Source organism: Sinocyclocheilus anshuiensis, unplaced genomic scaffold, assembly GCF_001515605.1.
Source record: "Sinocyclocheilus anshuiensis isolate Anshui unplaced genomic scaffold, SAMN03320099.WGS_v1.1 scaffold2586, whole genome shotgun sequence".
Classification (NCBI taxonomy): Eukaryota; Metazoa; Chordata; class Actinopteri; order Cypriniformes; family Cyprinidae; genus Sinocyclocheilus; species Sinocyclocheilus anshuiensis.
Genome location: NW_015552529.1, coordinates 7,136 through 28,016, shown reverse-complemented (window position 1 = coordinate 28,016; position 20,881 = coordinate 7,136). Strand labels below are relative to the sequence as shown.

At 39.7% G+C, this 20,881-nt stretch overlaps 1 protein-coding gene across 1 annotated transcript in view; it reads left to right on the top strand.

Moving 5' to 3' along the window:
• Positions 1-20,881, top strand: part of LOC107663590 (dmX-like protein 1) — a 64,558-nt gene that overhangs the window by 36,781 nt on the left and 6,896 nt on the right. Inside the window, exons 22-35 of the mRNA XM_016453821.1 lie at positions 108-273; positions 423-663; positions 3,060-3,623; positions 7,669-8,117; positions 10,296-10,484; positions 11,438-11,514; positions 14,335-14,456; positions 14,526-14,677; positions 15,500-15,513; positions 16,952-17,056; positions 17,126-17,197; positions 18,023-18,213; positions 19,950-20,128; positions 20,205-20,356. Coding sequence (XP_016309307.1) covers positions 108-273; positions 423-663; positions 3,060-3,623; positions 7,669-8,117; positions 10,296-10,484; positions 11,438-11,514; positions 14,335-14,456; positions 14,526-14,677; positions 15,500-15,513; positions 16,952-17,056; positions 17,126-17,197; positions 18,023-18,213; positions 19,950-20,128; positions 20,205-20,356 — 2,673 coding nt within the window. The remainder of the gene's footprint in view (positions 1-107; positions 274-422; positions 664-3,059; positions 3,624-7,668; positions 8,118-10,295; positions 10,485-11,437; positions 11,515-14,334; positions 14,457-14,525; positions 14,678-15,499; positions 15,514-16,951; positions 17,057-17,125; positions 17,198-18,022; positions 18,214-19,949; positions 20,129-20,204; positions 20,357-20,881) is intronic.

Below are 20,881 nucleotides of genomic sequence, written 5' to 3'. Positions count from 1 at the left end.
ACACACACACACACACACTCTCTCTCACACACACACTCACTCACTTATATACACACACACACTTGTCAGCGAGGCTTCAGTCCACTGAGAGCTCCTGTGTGTTGAAGGTCCCATCATAACGTGAAGATGACGGCGTTCTTCAGCAATAACTTCAGTGAAGACCGCTGGAGGAAGGCAGCGCTGAAGAACGCTTTCTCTCTGCTCGGAAAGCAACGTTTCCAGCATTCAGCGGCTTTCTTTCTGTTGGCCGGATCCCTGAAAGATGCTGTTGAGGTACATTTGCATCTGTTCTGTTTATGTTCTTCTCTGAAACCTTCCTGTCATGAACTTCTGAAACAAGAAGGAAAGTATAATCATCAGGATTACAGTCTTTAGTCGTCCTATCAGTTCTCATGATCTGTCGGTTTTACTCGCTCGATCAGGTTTGTATAGAGAAGATGCAGGACCTTCAGCTGGCTCTGGTGGTCTGTCGGCTGTACGAGTCTGAGTTCGAGATGTCCTGCAGCTACAAGCGAATCCTGCAGAGGCATGTGTTGGGTCAGGATCACCAGATCGCGGCCCATCAGGACCCTTTCTTACGCAGCATGGCGTACTGGGTCTTAGATGACTACAGCAGGGCTTTGGACACGCTGCTCGAGCCCAATGCAGACACGTCACATGAAGGTGAGAGCTTCACAGAGATCAACAGGAGAATAATGCAATCAATTATTGAAACTCATAGGGCTACATAATCATGATTTATGCTTCTCTTGATTTACTAAGCATAAACATCGGCTATACTTGCCAGCTGGTTATTTATCCTTACAACGTTTCAGTTTCAGCTATAAAGCAGCTTTACAGAAGACAATAGTGTCATTATTTGAATCAATTCAGCTCAGTGTTGATTCAGTTCAGTTCAATCGCAGTGTTCATTTTGTAAAATTCATCAACTATGAAATGAATTCAATTTCAGCTATAAAGCAGCTCTACAGAAGACGGAGTCATTATTTTGATAAATTCAGATCAAGTCAGTTCAATGTTGATTTAGAGTGTTAATGTTGTAAAATTCATCAGTTATAAAATAATTTCAGTTTCAGCTGTGAAGCAGCTCTACGGAAGACAATAATGTCATAATTCAGCTCAATTCCGTTAAATGTTGATTCATTTCAGTTCAATAACAGTGTCAAAGTTCATCAATTATAAAACGAATTTGATTCTGCGATTCTGAATTTGAAATTCGATTCAGCTGTGAAGCAGCTCTACAGAAGAAAATAGTGTCATTCGGATCAATTCAGCTCAGTGTTGATTCAGTTCAGTTTAATAACAGCATAAAGGCTTGTTCACACCGGGACGAGTATCGCGCGCAATTATCGACGACGTTTAACGCCTCGTTACTAAACAAAGGGCACCAATGTGAGTGTGCACACCGACGCGCAAAACGCGAGGCGTAAAAGCGTAATTTTTTAAAAACCGCCTCGGGCTCGTTTTTTTGGTTTGACGCGCCGCGTTAAAAACTGGCCGACCAATGCCGCATTTGTTCACGTGCCTGGAGCTGCTGAAGTTACAGTAAAACACGACTTGGAGTCTTGCCGAGCACACATTGATACCTAACGATGAAGAGGAGGTAAGTAGACCAAGAAGATGTATCGAGGCAAGATGAATGTAGAGCTGCTGGTCTCATTGGTGTCTGAACACAAAGGGCTAGCGACAGCGACTACAAAAATCTCGATAAGAGGGAGGTGTTATGGAGAGGAATTGCAGATCAAATAGGATTCGATGTGTATTTCTGGTATTTCTGGTATTCATTAAGCGCCATCTAATGTCAGGGAGTGAATTTGCACGTTCACTCGGCTCATCGCCTGCGAAAATCGCTTGGGTATGAACACAAAAGACAAGACGCGTCGATAAACGTCGGCGATAATCGTCCGGTGTGTACGAGGCTTTAATGTTGAAAAATTCATCAACTATGAAATTAATTCAGTTTCAGCTGTGACGCTGCTCTACAGAAGACGATGGAGTCATTATTCAGATCAATTCAGTTCTAGTTTTGTTCTCATCTGATAGGGTCAGTGCAGTTAAATCGAAAATATTACTGAATATTAAAGGATAAGTTCACTTTCAGAATAAAAATATCCTGATAATTTACTCACCCCTGTGTCATTCAATATGTTCATGTCTTTCTTTCTTCAGTCGGAAAGAAATTACGTTTTTTGAGGAAAACTTTCCAGGATTTTTCTCCATAAAGTGGACTTCAATGGGGATCAACGTGCTGAAGGTCCAAAGTGCAGTTTCAGTGCAGGTTCAAAGAGCTCTACAGGATCCCAGTCGAGGAATAAGAGTCTTATCTAGAGAAAATGTATACACTTTTTAACCACAAATGCTCGTCTTGCTCAAGCTCTGCGATGCGCATGCGTACTCGGTGTACTCCGGTTCAAAAAGTTAGGGTAGAAAAACTCCATCTCATTTTCGTCCGACACCGTCGGTGGAAGCACCAACCCATTGTTTTCAAAGTGAACATGTAAAGAAGGCCAAATGCCATTTACAATAAAGGTAAAACAATGATGTGGGACGATTTTGAAGTTGGAGATGAAAATGAAACAACTTTCTGAACCAGAGTACACGTGTGCATCGCAGAGCTAGAGCAAGACGAGCATTTGTGGTTAAATGTATACATTTTATTTATTTTTTTTTTAGAAAATGAGCTATGATTTCTCTAGATAAGACTCTTATTCCTCGGCTGGGATCCTGTAGAGCTCTTTGAAGCTGCACTGAAACTGCATTTTTAACCTTCAACCCGTTGATCCCCATTGAAGTCCACTATATGGAGAAAAATCCTGGAAAGTTTTCCTCAAAAACCTTAGTTTCTTTGTGACTGAAGAAAAAAAGACATGAACATATTGGATGACACGGAGGTGAGTCAATTATCAGGAGATTTTTATTCTGGAAGTGAACTAATCCTTCAATCCGAACTAAGCAAACCAAAGGTGACAGCGGTAGAGCCTTTATTCTAAGAGATTTTTGTTTTCCTCCTAATGTGCTTCCAGAACTGAATGTTACTGACAGGACTTGATCTCTTTCAGGAACCGGATCATCTCCCTGTAGTCCTGATGTTTTTAACTTCTACACCTACCTCCGCACACACCCGCTGCTGCTGCGGCGTCACTTCGGCTCCTGTGATAAAGCTAAAGTGGGTCTGACCGCTGAAGGCCGCGCCATCAGCCTCACAGAGAGGAGGCTCTTCTTCACCGCCGCTTATGCACACTTACAGGCTGGCTGCCCCATGCTGGCTTTAGAGGTGCTCTCCAAAATGCCAAAGGTCGTGAAGCGCTCAAAGCCGTGCGAGAATTCGCCCGAGTCGTCGAGCGAGCACAAAGACCAGGCCTCGGCTCCGTGGCTGGCTCTCAATGGCTTGGAGAGGTCCGTGTCCTCGCTCTCGTCTCCCAGAGAGGACAGCCAGTCGGACTCTGTGCTCAGTTTCGACTGGAGCCAGCCGTCTGTCACCCTGCAGGACGAGCCTCTGGATCTCAAGTGGGACAGCGATAAAGACGACTCGGACGAGGAAGAATCAGGCCTGGCGATGAAGACTATCCGTCCGGAGAAAGACAACAGCGCTCCGGAAGCGACATCCACCCCCAGAGATCACGGTAGGGCTGTCAAAATGCATCTAAATTCGAATTTTGCACTTAAATATTATCCATTTTCGAATTTAAAAGGCATAATTTCAGTTAGGGGGAAAACTGCCTGAGGCCACAAGAGGGTGCATCAAGCAAAATATTATTACTGCACGTTTCTTCAAAGCAATAAAATAACATGACTATCTTTGAAAGAGTGCATGTGCAAATATGTATTTGCTTAAACAATTATAAACAAAACAGCATCATGTATGCATAGTTGAATACAAATGGATGAAAGCCAATCACAGAGTACTTTTTCATTTAAAAACACGAGATCTGTCAAAGAAAACAGCCATAAAGTGTCAAGACATGTTTTTTTAAAAGTTGAACTTTAATTTTACATGGCTTTCTAAACATGTGGCTCTCTTGTGCGAGACGCGAGTGCAACGCTGATAGATGTCCCTCTAGAAAGTGTGCAAAATATGCATTCTGTGTGAACGGCTTGGTTTCAGTTTTGACGTAAACATTTACATTTACAGTGATTTAGCAGACGCTTTTATCCAAAGCGTCTTACAAAGTAGAAGCAATCAGACCAACGAGAGAGTGACAAGTCTCAGTTAGTCTAGCACAGTGCACATAGCAAGGTTTTTTTTTGTTTTTTTTTTATAAATTAGACCAAAATTGAGATGTTTTTTTCAAAGTTGAACTTGCATTCATTTTACATGGCTTTCTAAACATGCGGCTCTTTTGTGTGAGACGTGAGTGCAACGGTGATAGATGTCCCTCTAGAAAGTGTGCAAAATATGCATTCTGTGTGAACGGCTTGGTTTCAGTTTTGACGTAAACATTTACATTTACAGTGATTTAGCAGACGCTTTTATCCAAAGCGTCTTACAAAGTAGAAGCAATCAGACCAACGAGAGAGTGACAAGTCTCAGTTAGTCTAGCACAGTGCACATAGCAAGGTTTTTTTTTGTTTTTTTTTTATAAATTAGACCAAAACGAATAGAATTGAATAGGCTATTATGCTTTTTTTTTTTTTTTGAGCAAGGTGCTGCTGTCAGGGGAGTCCAAAGATAATTACGTCATCATTAGGGTTGCAGAATTAACTTCAGAAATGGAAAATAAGTGACAATTTATGTACAATTATTCTTAAAAGAATTTTAATATCATACTACAAAAAATGTCATCGGCCTGAGTAAATTGTACTGTTAGAGAATTGTGACTTCACAAGTAGTGTAGGTGAAAATACTTTGAAATTACATACATACGTCATCACTGCACTGTATTGGCCACATCTATGCTTCCATGAGCATTTCCAGTGCACAAAAAGTTGTTTGTAGTGTAAAAAGGTTCTTTAGATGATTAAAATGCTCTACACACTAAGAAAAAATAATTATTTTAAGAACTGAAAGGTTCTTCAATACCACAAAAGTGGTGGAACAACAGCACACTACAACAAATTGCCCGCATTGATGCACAGAGATGTCAGAGATCCACACAACTCTAGTTTAAACCAATGCAAAGACATTTTTATCGCTCATAATTTCTGGAGAGAAAAAGCGCAGATACTGGACAAGGCTTAAACTTTCTAGTGCTTATGTGTTCATGCACGTGGATTCACCTCAGAACTAGGGTTGGGTATTGTTTGAATTTTATCAATTCCAATTCCGATAATCGATTCCAATTCTTATCAATTCCCAGTTTCAATGTGGTTAATAAAAGTCAAACATTTATTCTGTGTCTCTTTTTGCAAAACATTTAATTGCTGCTGAATAATACCATGAACAAAAATCGATTAAACTTGATTAAGAGCTGTTTGTGTGCAAAATAGAGCTGCATGATTCTGGATAAATTGAGACTTTATTTTTTTTGTAGATCTCTCACAATTCTGAATAAAAATATTAGACAACTAAACAAAATCTCATGGAATTTATTAATGGAATGATTCAATCAGTGCGTTTACATGCACCCTCTTAATGCGATTATAATGAGATTTTGATAATATTGCAATTAAACTTTATTTAATGTAAACGCAAAACATCGATCTAAATGCGATTAAGCTCATAATTGCAGCAAGCATAATCATATTAACATAGGTGGCGTACACCGATTTTAATTGAAACATACAGACATGTGTAAACACATTAATCGCATTATTGCCGCTCTGACCAAAGTGCGCATGCACTCGTGACAAACATGAATGACGTGACACGCACCTGTAATAATACGCAGATTAGAAACGATGGCATTCTGGGGAAAACATGACTCGCTGCCACCAGTCTCTGTTCCTTACCCTCATCCAGACGCAGCGTAGGCAAACGAATTCCATCACATTTCTATGGCGCCGAAAAAGCATGGAATACAACCATACAAAAGTGTTTTGCATTAGACGTAAATAAATTAAAACAGCGGCCAGTAACACACCTGCTCATTTGTGCTGAGCAGTGAATAATGGCAGTAAAATATTAACTTTTAGCGATCAATAAGAATAATGGAAATTGCATGTAAACGGGAGTGAAGAGCTTTGCTCTTGACATGTAAACATCATAATGCGATTAAGACCTTTCTCTGATTATTGGAAGTAATCGCATTATTTGTGTGCATGTAAACGTAGTCAAAGATTTACTTGTTTTATTACTGGATGAATCAGTGTATTTGAATTAATCTCTTGAATGAATGATTTAAAGACAATTAAATTTTTAACAGCCACTTTTCACCACCTAAAAAAAGATGCACACACAGGAATTGATAGGTGGAATTGAAATTGAAATTTTACAACAAGTATTCGATTCCTAACCTTAAGTACAGTGTTGCCAAGTCCGCTGTTTTCCCGAGGAATTGGGCTACTTTAACACTGTTGTTTTTGATGTCCGTGGGTCGAAGCGACCCCAATATCGTCATATTTAGCCCCTGGAATGTGAATTTACCAGGGGAAACCCGGACAAAGCACGTGTATTTTACACCCCGGAACGTTATTTTTAACAGGGGACCCCCCTCGAAACGCGATTGGGCTAGTTTTGAGTAGCAATTGGGCGGGTTTTATTGTGAAAACCTGGCAACCCTGCTTAAGTATCCGTTTCTGGAATTGATTTTCGATTCCTGACCCTACTCGGAACTAGGGATGGACATTCCAAGCAAAAATAATGTTTGAAAATCACTGGGTATTATTCGATTATTTTTCGAAAATCGCACCCCTCCCCCGAATGCACGCACAAATCCCCATAAACCGAGAGAGACGGGATTCACGCTTTCAATCTGTATGATAAACTGTTTAATTCAGAAGATAGGCTACCTTAACTCAAGTCATATAATGATTGTAACTTGCTGAAACATTAATATAATAAACATAACTGAATGACGGCACTTATTAACATAACAGTCCGTCGATTAGCATAAATCAACTGCTCATAAGGCTAGGACATTTCCATTTCCAAACATGGAACCCCTAAAGGGAAGAAAAATATACTTCAATATATTCTGTCGCAATTATATCGTTGGGTAATTATACTGTCTATAAACTGCGGGCATCAGGGAGCCATTATTAATATGCTGGGCATTGAAATCACTTATGAACGCGCGCTTGTTTTTTACTTTCACTTTTGAGATTCGCGATCACACACGGAGCAGTACTTACCACACATTTTACAAGATTACATGCTTGTCAGTGGTGCTCAGGATCTGCAAATCATTCGCCATCATCCTATCAGTCATCTCTCCTTACTCTGTTTATGTGGTAAGTGAAATGTTATGTACTGTAATGTAACAGGCTACCTCTAGCAAGCGGCTAACCGTGTCCCTTTAGTGGCTCCGTAGAACGCGTTAGGTGCGTTATTGGCAGCGCCACATGAACGCGTCACCACCGTATCAGCACGGAAAACATGGGGACATTTTTTAAGACAATAATCGCACAACCTATTCGATATTCTATAATTAAATCAACTAATCGAATATTAGAAAATCGTGACCCATCCCTACTCAGAACTGAAGTCTACTTTCAATGTTTTTGCATTCGAATGTGGATTTTAATTAAAAAATTAGATGAGTATTCGAAATTCAAATTTTTATTTGACAGCCGTAGATCACGGCGCGGACGATTCGCCCGCGCTGACCGAGGACATCCTCGCCGCGCAGCTGAAGTTCAGCTCCTGTCTGAAGATCCTCACCACGGAGTTACGGACGCTGTCCACGGGATACGAGCTGGATGGAGGGAAGCTGCGGCATCAGCTGTGTCACTGGCTGGAGCGAGCCGTGGCGGCGCTGCAGAGATGCTGCGGATACAACCCCTTCCTCCAGCACCTGCCCGAGGGCATCTCGGCCGACCTGAGCCAGGTGGAGGATCTGGAGGAGCGGGGCGCGGCGGAGCAGGCCCGAGAGCTGCAGCACCGACGCAGACTGTGGCTGAAGAGGAACCAGCCGCTGCTGCGCATCTTCCTCAGCTACTGCAGCCTACACGGCTCTCACGGAGGAGGACTGGCCTCCGTCAGGATGGAGCTCATTCTGCTGCTGCAGGAGTCCCAGCAGGTAACACGCTCGTTTGGATTGAATCACTTGAATCGGATCTTAAAGGGTTAGTTCACCCAAAAATTAAAATTAGCCCATGTTTTACTCCCCCTCAAGGCATCCTAGGTGTATATGACTTTCTTCTTCCAGACGAATCCAATCGGAGTTACACTACCGGTCAAAAGTTTGGGATCAGAACGATTTTTAATGTTTTTTACAGGAGTCTCTTCTGCTCATCAAGGCTGCATTTATTTGATCAAAAATACAGGAAAAAATGTAATATTGTGAATACTAATATAACGTTTTTCTATTTTAATATACATTAAAATCTAATTTATTTCTGTGATGCAAAGCACTGTGATGCAAAGCATCATAACTCCAGTCTTCAGTGTCTCATGATCTTCAGAAATCATTCTAATATGCTGATTTATTATCAGAGCTGGAAACTGTTGCTGCTTCATATTTGTTTGGAAGCTGTGATACTTTTTTCAGGATTCTTTGATGAATAAAAAGTTAAAAAGAAGAGCATTTATTTAAAATATAAATATTTTCTAACAATATACACTACAGTTCAAAAGTTTGGGGTCAGTAGATTTTTATTCTTTCTTTTTTTTGAAAGAAATTAAAACTTTTATTCAGCGAGGATGTGTTAAATTGATAAGAAGTGATAGCAAAGATTTATATCGTTAGAAAAGATTTATATTTCGAATAAATGCTGTTCTTTTTAACTTTTTATTCCTTAAAGAATCCTGAAAAAAGTATCAGTTTCCAAAAAACACAACTGTTGCAACATTGATAATTCTAATAATAAATCAGCATATTAGAATGACTTCTAAAGATCATGTGACACTTTATACTGGAGTAATGATGATGGAAATTCAGCGCTGCATCACAGAAATAAATTATATTTTAAAGGATATTAAAATAGAAACCATTATTTTATATTCTAATAACATTTTGCAAGATTACTGTTTTTTTCTGTATTTTTGATCAAATAAATGCAGCCTTGATGAGCTGAAGAGACTTCTTTAAAAACATTACAACTCTTACTGATCCCAAACTTTTGACCGGCAGTGTATATTAAAAATGATCCTTGCTCTTCCAAGCGTTGGAATGGGAGTAGATGGGTGTTTTTGTTCAACAGTCCAGAAGAAGTCAAATAAAGCGCATGCATCCATAATAAGACATACCTCACACGCAGTGTTGGGTGTAATGCATTACAAAGTAATTAATTACTGTAATTTAATTACATTTCCCTTGAAAAAGTAAAGTAAGGGATTGCTCTTAATTTTTCTGTAATTTAATTACTGTTACTTCTGATGTAATTGTATTAAATACTGCATAGACTATAGAATAATTCTATTTAAAACAATAGTGGATTTAACATCTCATATTAAAATGTGTGTTTAATGTAACCTTCTCCCTTTAAACACTTTGGACAGTTCAAGAATAATTTATTCAATTTTATATTATGTATTTAAAAGAATGAAAAGAGCAGTTTTATGTTGTTCAACTGGTTAAGTTAAACAATACAAGGATAGACATGAAAACATTTTTAATTCTTTCAAATACAAAATTGCTTAAATTAAGAAACTAATAAGTAATGCAATACTTTTAAGAGAGAGTAATTAGTACGGTAATCTAATTACACTGTTGAAGGTGTAATTAGTAACTAGTGTGTAATTAGTAATTAATTACTTTTTTTTTGTAAGAAAAATCCACGTACAACAGTTAGCAGAAGTGAGAGAAAAGTGTTTATAACATTTTAAATATGAATATTTTTCTGACAAAAACACATGAATTCGCTACAGGAGGCACATTTTATTATGGATGCATGCGCTTTATTTGACTTCTTTTGGACTGTTGAACAAAAACACCCATCTACTCCCATTCTAACGCTTGGAGCCAGGATAATTTTTTTTAATATACACTGCCGGTCAAAAGTTTGGGATCAGTAAGAGTTGTAATGTTTTTAAAGAAGTCTCTTCAGCTCATCAAGGCTGCATTTATTTGGTCAAAAATATATTTGCAGCGCATGTGCTGTCAAACTGATGAAGATGTTTTCTTAATTTGCTGGTGCTTTTTCTACTTGCACGTGTTTTCTGAAGTTGCAGCGCTTGAGCTCTCTGAGCCACCGTAGTTTCTGTCTCCCGGCTGCAGCTGTTGCACGTGAATTATGTTTTCTCTGTCTCTCATCAGGACGACAGTCTGCAGATCTCCGTTCCCGCTCCGCAGCCCCTGTCTGTTCCTCTTTTCCTGGCGTGGACCGCCAGCTCCAAAACAGTGGTGGCCAATCCCATAGTGCACCTGACCAACCTCACGCATGACATACTGCACACCATCAACGCTCTGGACGCGCCTCCGCACCCGGATATCGTCAACAACGAGGTGAAGCGTGGCTCATCAGAACGAGGTAGGGGTGGAACGGTTCTTGGTAAAAAATCGAACCGTATGGTTCTCCACACACGGTCCGGCACGCGCTAGGACCGCGGTTCAACTTAAATCTGACAACGCATCTGTTACATGTTTTGCGATAACACGTAAAACAAACAGGGTTCGGCTAATATATGTTTCTGTTGATGGATGCGCATTCTGGCTTCCCAATACATTACAACAACAGCGATGGAAAAAAAACGTGGACAAACCATTCACTCTTGTTCAATGCGAATGCCGTATGCTGGAATATGAGCATTTATTCCGTCATCACCCGAGTGAGAAGATTTGTGCGTGCGCTCATCCGAAGCACCTCAGAACGCGCGCAAATATTAAGCTCTCTCTGAAGTATTGTTTAAATGGACAAATTCACACAAAAATTGTCAAAATGCCCGTTTTGGTAAGTATCCTATAGCAGACACAGCCGGCTGATCTGTATCAGTGCATTCTCTTAAAGTGACAGCACTTTCTTAATATTAATCAAACAGCAACAACAAAGAAATCACTCACTGCTCTTGATTGAATAGCTTTTGTAACTTTAATAAAGATTCATCTTTAATTTATACAGTCAAATATGCAATGCTGTTTTACATTTCATTACTTTATTCAATTTCTGTACCTGAAAACTAATGTTATACCTAACTAAAAAAATCTGAAAATCACTGTTTATTTTATTTGTATCTTTACTCTATTGTATTTATTTGTGCTGTTGCTGGTAGTTAGATAGATTATTCTTTTTTTATTTTTTTTTATTTGACAGTATAGTTTTTGCCTAAACATAGCGCATACCGAAACCGTGACTCTAAAACCGTGATACGAACCGTGAGTAAGTTGAACCGTTGCACCCCTAGAACGAGGTGTCGTTATTGTCGTGATTGGTCTTCTAACACGTCTTCCTTCTGTCTCAGATCTACGTGATGCACACGCTAGCGGCTTCCCTCTCCGCCTGCATCTATCAGTGTCTCTGTGACGGACACAGCTACAGGTGGGTGTGTCTGTCGGCCTCATGATGACCCCGTGACCTCTGCCCTTGTCACTGATTTGATTCTTTGTTATGGAACGCTTCTCTTCATTTGCAACTTTTTGTGACAAGTGCTGGCAAAATGAGTCGCGGTGAGCAAATTTACAAAAATTTGTTATTTTTATTTTAAGACCTTCTAAAATGATGCATGGTTTGTTGCAACCGGACGAAAAATGACTGAGCTGCACCTGTTTTAAGTTGATAGAGTCAGCAAAGTCAAATTTGTGAAAAATTGAGTCATAGTTTTCTGAAGGTTCCAAAGCAAAATCACAGAGCAACATTGCATCTTTTCCTCCAGTTCTTTTCTTAATAATATATGTGGCCCTGGAGCACAAAAGCAGTGTTAAGTCGCTGGGGTATATTTGTAGCAATAGCCAACAATACATTGTATGGGTCAAAATTATACATTTCTCTTTTATGCCAAAAATCATTAGGATATTAAGTAAAGATCATGCTCCATGAAGATATTTTGTAAATCTCCTACCGTAAATATATCAAAAATAAATTTTTGATTAGTAATATGCATTGCTAAGAACTTCATTTGGACAACTTTAAAGATGATTTTCTCAATATTTAGATTTTTTTGCACCCTCAGATTCCAGATTTTCAAATATGGTCCTATCCTAACAAACCATACATCAATGGAAAGATTATTTATTAATATATTTATTATGATGCATAAATCTCAATTTCAAAAAATTGACCCTTATGACTGGTTTTGTGCTCCAGGGTCACAATTACTATATTAATAATCAAAATATAGCTTTTTTATTTTATCTTTGTTATTATAAACAAGAACAGACAGAACAAAAAAAAAAAACAGTAAAACAAATATAAGAAAGAAACAAATAATGCATTACCTTTTTAATTTCACTTCTAAACAAAAGCATTCAAGTCAGAAAAACTAATAATTACATGTAAAAAATCCCTTTATTATTGATTATTAAAACTACAAAAGCAGTTCAATCAAGAGTAGTGAGTGATTCCCTCTTTTATTATAATATTAATGCGACAGACGGCCTATATATTAAGACCTACTGTAATGCATGGATCTAATGTTACACATCAGATGTTTTTCCCCAAACGTTCACTTCAGACAGAACAGATATGTTTGCATGAATACTTAAATACTGTGCTTCAGTGTATATGTGTATATTTATCGGGATCGCACAGATCGGTACTCCTCTCAGAAAACGTACAAATAAAGTTGATTTTAGATGTTTAATTACTATTTGGAGCATTGGGATCGCTAGAAGAGTGCTTAATGAACTCATTTTTGTAAAAACCTCAAATTCGACTAAAATTGACATTTTTCACTTTTTTTGCATGTAGCTCAAAATGACACCGTATGCATTCACACTCATTCTGCCAGCACAGCTCACATTTGTGTGTCTTGTAATCGCTCAGTCTGATAATGAGCGGATGACCCATGAATGTGATGCTCATGTGATGTGTGGCATTTACAGATGAAAGTGGTTTTTGGCTTTCTTTATGAATGCCCTTCTTTGGACAGTAAATGAATAGAGACCAGAGAGAGCGAATGAGATTGAAGAGATGCGGGTTTGTGATGGATGAACTAAGCCTTTTAAAGTCATCATGAAATGAAAATCCATTTTCTAAATGCATGATATAGATCTTACTATGAGCAATCTGTGCATGTTTCATTTTTACAAATGTTCTGAGCTCGTAATGTATAATCTAGATATCATAACTGGATCTTCTCTCTGGTGATGCAGGATTTCTTCAATCATTCAGTCTGCTTAAACTCCACCCCTCCATTCTAACGCCGAGCTCCGCCTCCACCATTGAGCACCACGCCCACTTCTTAACATCCAATCAACAACTAACGTATAGAAACAAGTTCCGCCCCACATTTATGCTTTTTCGATAATCCACTTCACTCGGATGTCAATACAGAAAAAAGATCTGTTGAAGCTTGTTTCATCGTGACTTTAAAAAGCATTATTATTATTATCCTTTTTTTTTTATTTAACAATTATTAAAAAATGAATCATTGAGTCACTCGATTTGTTCAAAACCGTTGATTCATTCAGAAACGAAGCAGGTGACTGTCTTTATGAATGAGTCACTGAATCACTAGCTGTTTCCATCTACCTATTTTTATGCGCATTTTGGAATATCGCATAAAAAAACGCTGGATGGAAACGCCACATTTGAGTAGGATAAACTTTTTATGCGATAAGAAAAATGTGCATAAACTATGATGAAAACACGTTTACCAAATAAATTCCTCCATGCGCTATGAGACGGAATAACTTGACTAACCAGCAAACTGATCTCGTTGCACAGCATCTGAAATTTTGTTCTGTTCGTTCTGAAATGCATGAGCAAAATCTGTCATCAAAGTATTTCTGTATAATTGTCTTACACGACTGCGTTCCCAAACAGCAAAAATCCACCTCCGAAAGCATTGACAGCATTTATTGTGTTTCGTCTGCTCGCTCTTGAGCCGCAAGTCATTTATTATATATGAAAATTATTATATTCAGTGGCTTCTCCTAGTTTTCTTAGTGATATATAGTGCCAGTTTATCAGGAAGTGATGATTTTGTTCTCTTTGACTCGTTAGATGGAAGCGGTGCTTTATTCGCAAATGTTTCATGCGATATTCTAGTTTTGAGCATAAGTTAAATTCAAATCTTTGGATGGAAACATAGCTACTCGATTTTAAACGTAGCTATTTGATTTGTTCAAAACCATGGATTCAAATCCAAAATCCAATCCAAATGAACGCCCTAATTCTAATATGTATGTTTTTCCTCAGCCATGTGAATCCCGTCACGGGCATCACCTACCAGAGCGTCCTGCTTACCCATCAGCCCCCGGTGAGGAGCGTCAGCATCGAGGAGGCCATCCTGCCCAACACCTCTCCTGCGCAGTGGCCTGGTAAAGCACCATGACCTCTGACCCCTGAGCTCATCGTCAGACTCCAGACTTACCTGTGTGTCTGTGCAGGTGTGAGCGTCCTGATGCGGCTGCTGAGCGCGTCCGGAGACGAGAACCAGCCCGGTCTGCCTGTGCTCCTGTGTGAGATCCTGACCGCCGTCATCCTCAGCCTCTTCGTCCACGGTCTGGCCACTCACTCCAGCCACGAGCTCTTCCGCATCGTCGCTCAATATGCATTGCTAAGAACTTCATTTGGACAACTTTAAAGATGATTTTCTCAATATTTAGATTTTTTTGCACCCTCAGATTCCAGATTTTCAAATATGGTCCTATCCTAACAAACCATACATCAATGGAAAGATTATTTATTAATATATTTATTATGATGCATAAATCTCAATTTCAAAAAATTGACCCTTATGACTGGTTTTGTGCTCCAGGGTCACAATTACTATATTAATAATCAAAATATAGCTTTTTTATTTTATCTTTGTTATTATAAACAAGAACAGACAGAACAAAAAAAAAAAACAGTAGAACAAATATAAGAAAGAAACAAATAATGCATTACCTTTTTCATTTCACTTCTAAACAAAAGCATTCAAGTCAGAAAAACTAATAATTACATGTAAAAAATCCCTTTATTATTGATTATTAAAACTACAAAAGCAGTTCAATCAAGAGTAGTGAGTGATTCCCTCTTTTATTATAATATTAATGCGACAGACGGCCTATATATTAAGACCTACTGTAATGCATGGATCTAATGTTACACATCAGATGTTTTTCCCCAAACGTTCACTTCAGACAGAACAGATATGTTTGCATGAATACTTAAATACTGTGCTTCAGTGTATATGTGTATATTTATCGGGATCGCACAGATCGGTACTCCTCTCAGAAAACGTACAAATAAAGTTGATTTTAGATGTTTAATTACTATTTGGAGCATTGGGATCGCTAGAAGAGTGCTTAATGAACTCATTTTTGTAAAAACCTCAAATTCGACTAAAATTGACATTTTTCACTTTTTTTGCATGTAGCTCAAAATGACACCGTATGCATTCACACTCATTCTGCCAGCACAGCTCACATTTGTGTGTCTTGTAATCGCTCAGTCTGATAATGAGCGGATGACCCATGAATGTGATGCTCATGTGATGTGTGGCATTTACAGATGAAAGTGGTTTTTGGCTTTCTTTATGAATGCCCTTCTTTGGACAGTAAATGAATAGAGACCAGAGAGAGCGAATGAGATTGAAGAGATGCGGGTTTGTGATGGATGAACTAAGCCTTTTAAAGTCATCATGAAATGAAAATCCATTTTCTAAATGCATGATATAGATCTTACTATGAGCAATCTGTGCATGTTTCATTTTTACAAATGTTCTGAGCTCGTAATGTATAATCTAGATATCATAACTGGATCTTCTCTCTGGTGATGCAGGATTTCTTCAATCATTCAGTCTGCTTAAACTCCACCCCTCCATTCTAACGCCGAGCTCCGCCTCCACCATTGAGCACCACGCCCACTTCTTAACATCCAATCAACAACTAACGTATAGAAACAAGTTCCGCCCCACATTTATGCTTTTTCGATAATCCACTTCACTCGGATGTCAATACAGAAAAAAGATCTGTTGAAGCTTGTTTCATCGTGACTTTAAAAAGCATTATTATTTTTTTCCTTTTTTTTTTATTTAACAATTATTAAAAAATGAATCATTGAGTCACTCGATTTGTTCAAAACCGTTGATTCATTCAGAAACGAAGCAGGTGACTGTCTTTATGAATGAGTCACTGAATCACTAGCTGTTTCCATCTACCTATTTTTATGCGCATTTTGGAATATCGCATAAAAAAACGCTGGATGGAAACGCCACATTTGAGTAGGATAAACTTTTTATGCGATAAGAAAAATGTGCATAAACTATGATGAAAACACGTTTACCAAATAAATTCCTCCATGCGCTATGAGACGGAATAACTTGACTAACCAGCAAACTGATCTCGTTGCACAGCATCTGAAATTTTGTTCTGTTCGTTCTGAAATGCATGAGCAAAATCTGTCATCAAAGTATTTCTGTATAATTGTCTTACACGACTGCGTTCCCAAACAGCAAAAATCCACCTCCGAAAGCATTGACAGCATTTATTGTGTTTCGTCTGCTCGCTCTTGAGCCGCAAGTCATTTATTATATATGAAAATTATTATATTCAGTGGCTTCTCCTAGTTTTCTTAGTGATATATAGTGCCAGTTTATCAGGAAGTGATGATTTTGTTCTCTTTGACTCGTTAGATGGAAGCGGTGCTTTATTCGCAAATGTTTCATGCGATATTCTAGTTTTGAGCATAAGTTAAATTCAAATCTTTGGATGGAAACATAGCTACTCGATTTTAAACGTAGCTATTTGATTTGTTCAAAACCATGGATTCAAATCATCCAAATGAACCAAATGAACGCCCTAATTCTAATATGTATGTTTTTCCTCAGCCATGTGAATCCGTTCACCTACCAGAGCTACCAGAGCGTCCTGCTTACCCATCAGCCCCCGGTGAGGAGCGTCAGTGCCCAACTCCTCTCCTGCGCAGTGGCCTGGTAAAGCACCATGACCTCTGACCCCTGAGCTCATCGTCAGACTCCAGACTCACCTGTGTGTCTGTGCAGGTGTGAGCGTCCTGATGCGGCTGCTGAGCGCGTCCGGAACCAGCCACCAGCCCGGTCTGCCTGTGCTCCTGTGTGAGATCCTGACCGCCGTCATCCTCAGCCTCTCGGTCTGGCCGAAGCAACGCAACATTGTAATGCATTACTTGTAAAAGTAACTTTCCCCAACACTGATCATATTGCACACATCATATGGACTAATGTTTTAATTTCTCATGCTTTCTGGAGCGTGACAGTTCCTGGTCACTACTGTATGTGCAAACTGTATTCATGGACAACAGCAGCTTGTGTAAAAAAATAAGGCAACTTGATGCAGTAAGACTTTTGTGTTCTCTCAACAATAAGAACAGCGTCCTTAGCAACCACACTGAGTATCCTAGCAACCACATAGCAACACTCTAGCAAACACCCCGGGTACCTTAGCAACCGCATAGTAACACCCTAGCAACCACCCCGGGTAGCCTACCAACCTGTGGGTTCTGCTCTCCTCAGGGTGCTGTTTGTCTGCTAGTTTAACCAGCACTGTAAAAAATAAATAGTTGAGAAAACGTAAAAAAATAAGGCAACTTGATGCAGTTAAACTTTTGTGTTCTCTCAACAATAAGAACAACGTCCTTAGCAACCACACTGAGTACCCTAGCAACCACATAGCAACACCTTAGCAACCACCCCAGGTAGCCTAGCAACGCCTTAGCAACCACCCCAAGTACCCTAGCAACCTGTGAGTTCTGTTCTCCTCAGGGTGCTGTTTGTCTGCTAGTTTAACCAGCACTGTAAAAAATAAATAGTTGAGAAAAAGTAAAAAAATAAGGCAACTTGATGCAGTTAAACTTTTGTTTTCTCTCAATAATAAGAACAACATCCTTAGCAACCACCCTGAGTACCCTATCAACCACATAGCAGCACCCTAGCAAACACCCCGGGTACCCTGCCCGCCGTCATCCTCAGCCTCTTCGTCCACGGTCTGGCCACTCACTCCAGCCACGAGCTCTTCCGCATCGTCGCTCACCCGCTCAACAGCAGGCTGTGGGTGTCTGTGTTCGGCGGCGGCGCTCGTGTTCCTGTGCCGGAGAAACCCAGCTCACCCACAGGTTCTGCTCTCCTCATGCTGCTGGTTGTCTGCTAGTTTAACCAGCACTGTAAAAAATAAATAGTTGAGAAAACGTAAAAAAATAAGGCAACTTGATGCAGTAAGACTTTTGTGTTCTCTCAACAATAAGAACAGCGTCCTTAGCCACCACCCTGAGTACCCTATCAACCACATAGCAACACCCTAGCAACACCTTAGCAACCACACTGGGTACCCTAGCAACCGCATAGCAACACCCTAGCAACCGCATAGCAACACCTTAGCAACCACCCCAGGTAGCCTAGCAACACCTTAGCAACCACCCCAAGTACCCTAGCAACCTGTGAGTTCTGTTCTCCTCAGGGTGCTGTTTGTCTGCTAGTTTAACCAGCACTGTAAAAAATAAATAGTTGAGAAAAAGTAAAAAAATAAGGCAACTTGATGCAGTAAGACTTTTGTTTTCTCTCAATAATAAGAACAACATCCTTAGCAACCACCCTGAGTACCCTATCAACCACATAGCAGCACCCTAGCAAACACCCCGGGTACCCTAGCAACCGCCTAGCAACACCTTAGCAACCACACTGGGTACCCTAGCAACCGCATAGCAACACCCTAGCAACCACCCCGGGTACCCTAGCAACCGCCTAGCAACACCTTAGCAACCACACTGGGTACCCTAGCAACCGCATAGCAACACCCTAGCAACCACCCCGGGTACCCTAGCAACCGCCTAGCAACACCTTAGCAACCACACTGGGTACCCTAGCAACCGCATAGCAACACCCTAGCAACCACCCCAGGCAACTTGATGCAGTAAGACTTTTGTGTTCTCTCAACAATAAGAACAACGTCCTTAGCAACCACCCCGGGTAGCCTAGCAACCGCATAGCAACACCTTAGCAACCACCCCAGGTAGCCTAGTAACACCCTAGCAACCACCCTGAGTACCCTAGCAACCTGTGGGTTCTGCTCTCCTCAGGGTGCTGTTTGTCTGCTAGTTTAACCAGCACTGTAAAAAATAAATAGTTGAGAAAACGTAAAAAAATAAGGCAACTTGATGCAGTTAAACTTTTGTGTTCTCTCAACAATAAGAACAACGTCCTTAGCAACCACACTGAGTACCCTAGCAACCACATAGCAACACCCTAGCAACCACCCCGGGTAGCCTACCAACCGCATAGCAACACCTTAGCAACCACCCCAAGTACCCTAGCAACCTGTGGGTTCTGCTCACCTCAGGGTGCTGTTTGTCTGACAGTTTAATTATTTTCAATAATTTTGAGGACTTTTTTGTTTGTTTGTTACTAATATCAGTAACCCTAATACTCTGCTGTGGTATTGAGAATTGTGAAATTCCTCTGGTCTCTAAAATTTAGATGTCATAGCAACCTTATTTACAGAAAATATATATTTAATATACATCACGTGTCATAATCGTGTTAAATAATAGGGATTACAATATTGACCAAAATAATCGTGATTATGATTTTTGCCATAATCGAGCAGCCCTACTTTTATGATTTCATTAATTTTTTGTAAATATTTTATTTTGATTTGTTTTTATTTTAAAATAATGTATTTATTTTAATTGGACATTTTTATAAATTATTAGCTTTTTATCAGTATAAAACCCCGCTTGGTAAACCCTTGATTATTGCGTTACGATTATGCAGCATTAAGCTCCAGTGATATTAAAGCTTTCTGTTGTGTTTGAGTGATTTTATGACATCTTGCTCACTATTTGCTCCTCGTTAGTGGAAGATGTGGAGCGGAAGCAGCGGCGTTCCCGGCTGAGCTCATCACGCAGTAACTCCAGAGAGGTTCCCGACAGTCCTGTCAGTCCCAGACCCGTGGTGATGGAGCCGGAAACATCCATCTGTAAAGAGCGTTTTGTGCCGCCTGAGCTCAGCATCTGGGATTATTTAATCGCAAAGGTTTTCTTTTATTCTTCAGCTTGCAGTAATTTGGCATTGTTGTGTTTGTGAACTCATTCGTTTGTCCTGTGTGAAGCCGTACCTGCCTCCGTCTGCCAGCCGAGTGGAGTACGACTCTGAGGAGAGCCAAGGCAGTGAGGAAGAGGAGGATGAGGAAGATGATGATGAAGGAGATTCCTTTGATTCCGACTCTCCACTGGCAGAGCATTCCAACAATAACTCGTACAGGTGAGCCGCGAGTAGAGCAGTGGTTCTCAAATTTTTTACAGCAGCGTACCCCTTGGGGCATTTCAAATATTTTCGATCCTTATTAATTGTATGTCATGTTTCATGTCATATTCTTAACATTTCATTAAGTGTATTATTAATATAATAAATAAAGCAATATATGATGGCAAATCTACTTGTAGATTTAAAAATAAAACAGCCAATAGGTGGCGTCAAGTCGCTGTCTTAATGAGCCAGGCGTCGCGTCATTCATTCATTCATTCATTCATTCAGGAACGAAGCAAAATGCTGTAGTTATGAATGGGTTATTAATCACTGACTCTCCAAATCGTTCAAAGCCGCAGATTCGTTCACTAACGAAACACCGCTGTATGATGCTTGGAGACGCACACCAGATGATACGGATTTCGTTGGAACTATTATTTCGTTGCAAAATAGAACAAACATGACAATTCTGTTCAAAATGTAGGCTACATTTAAAATGTAAAATTTAATATGACCTTTTTTGTTGAACTGTTGTAAAAA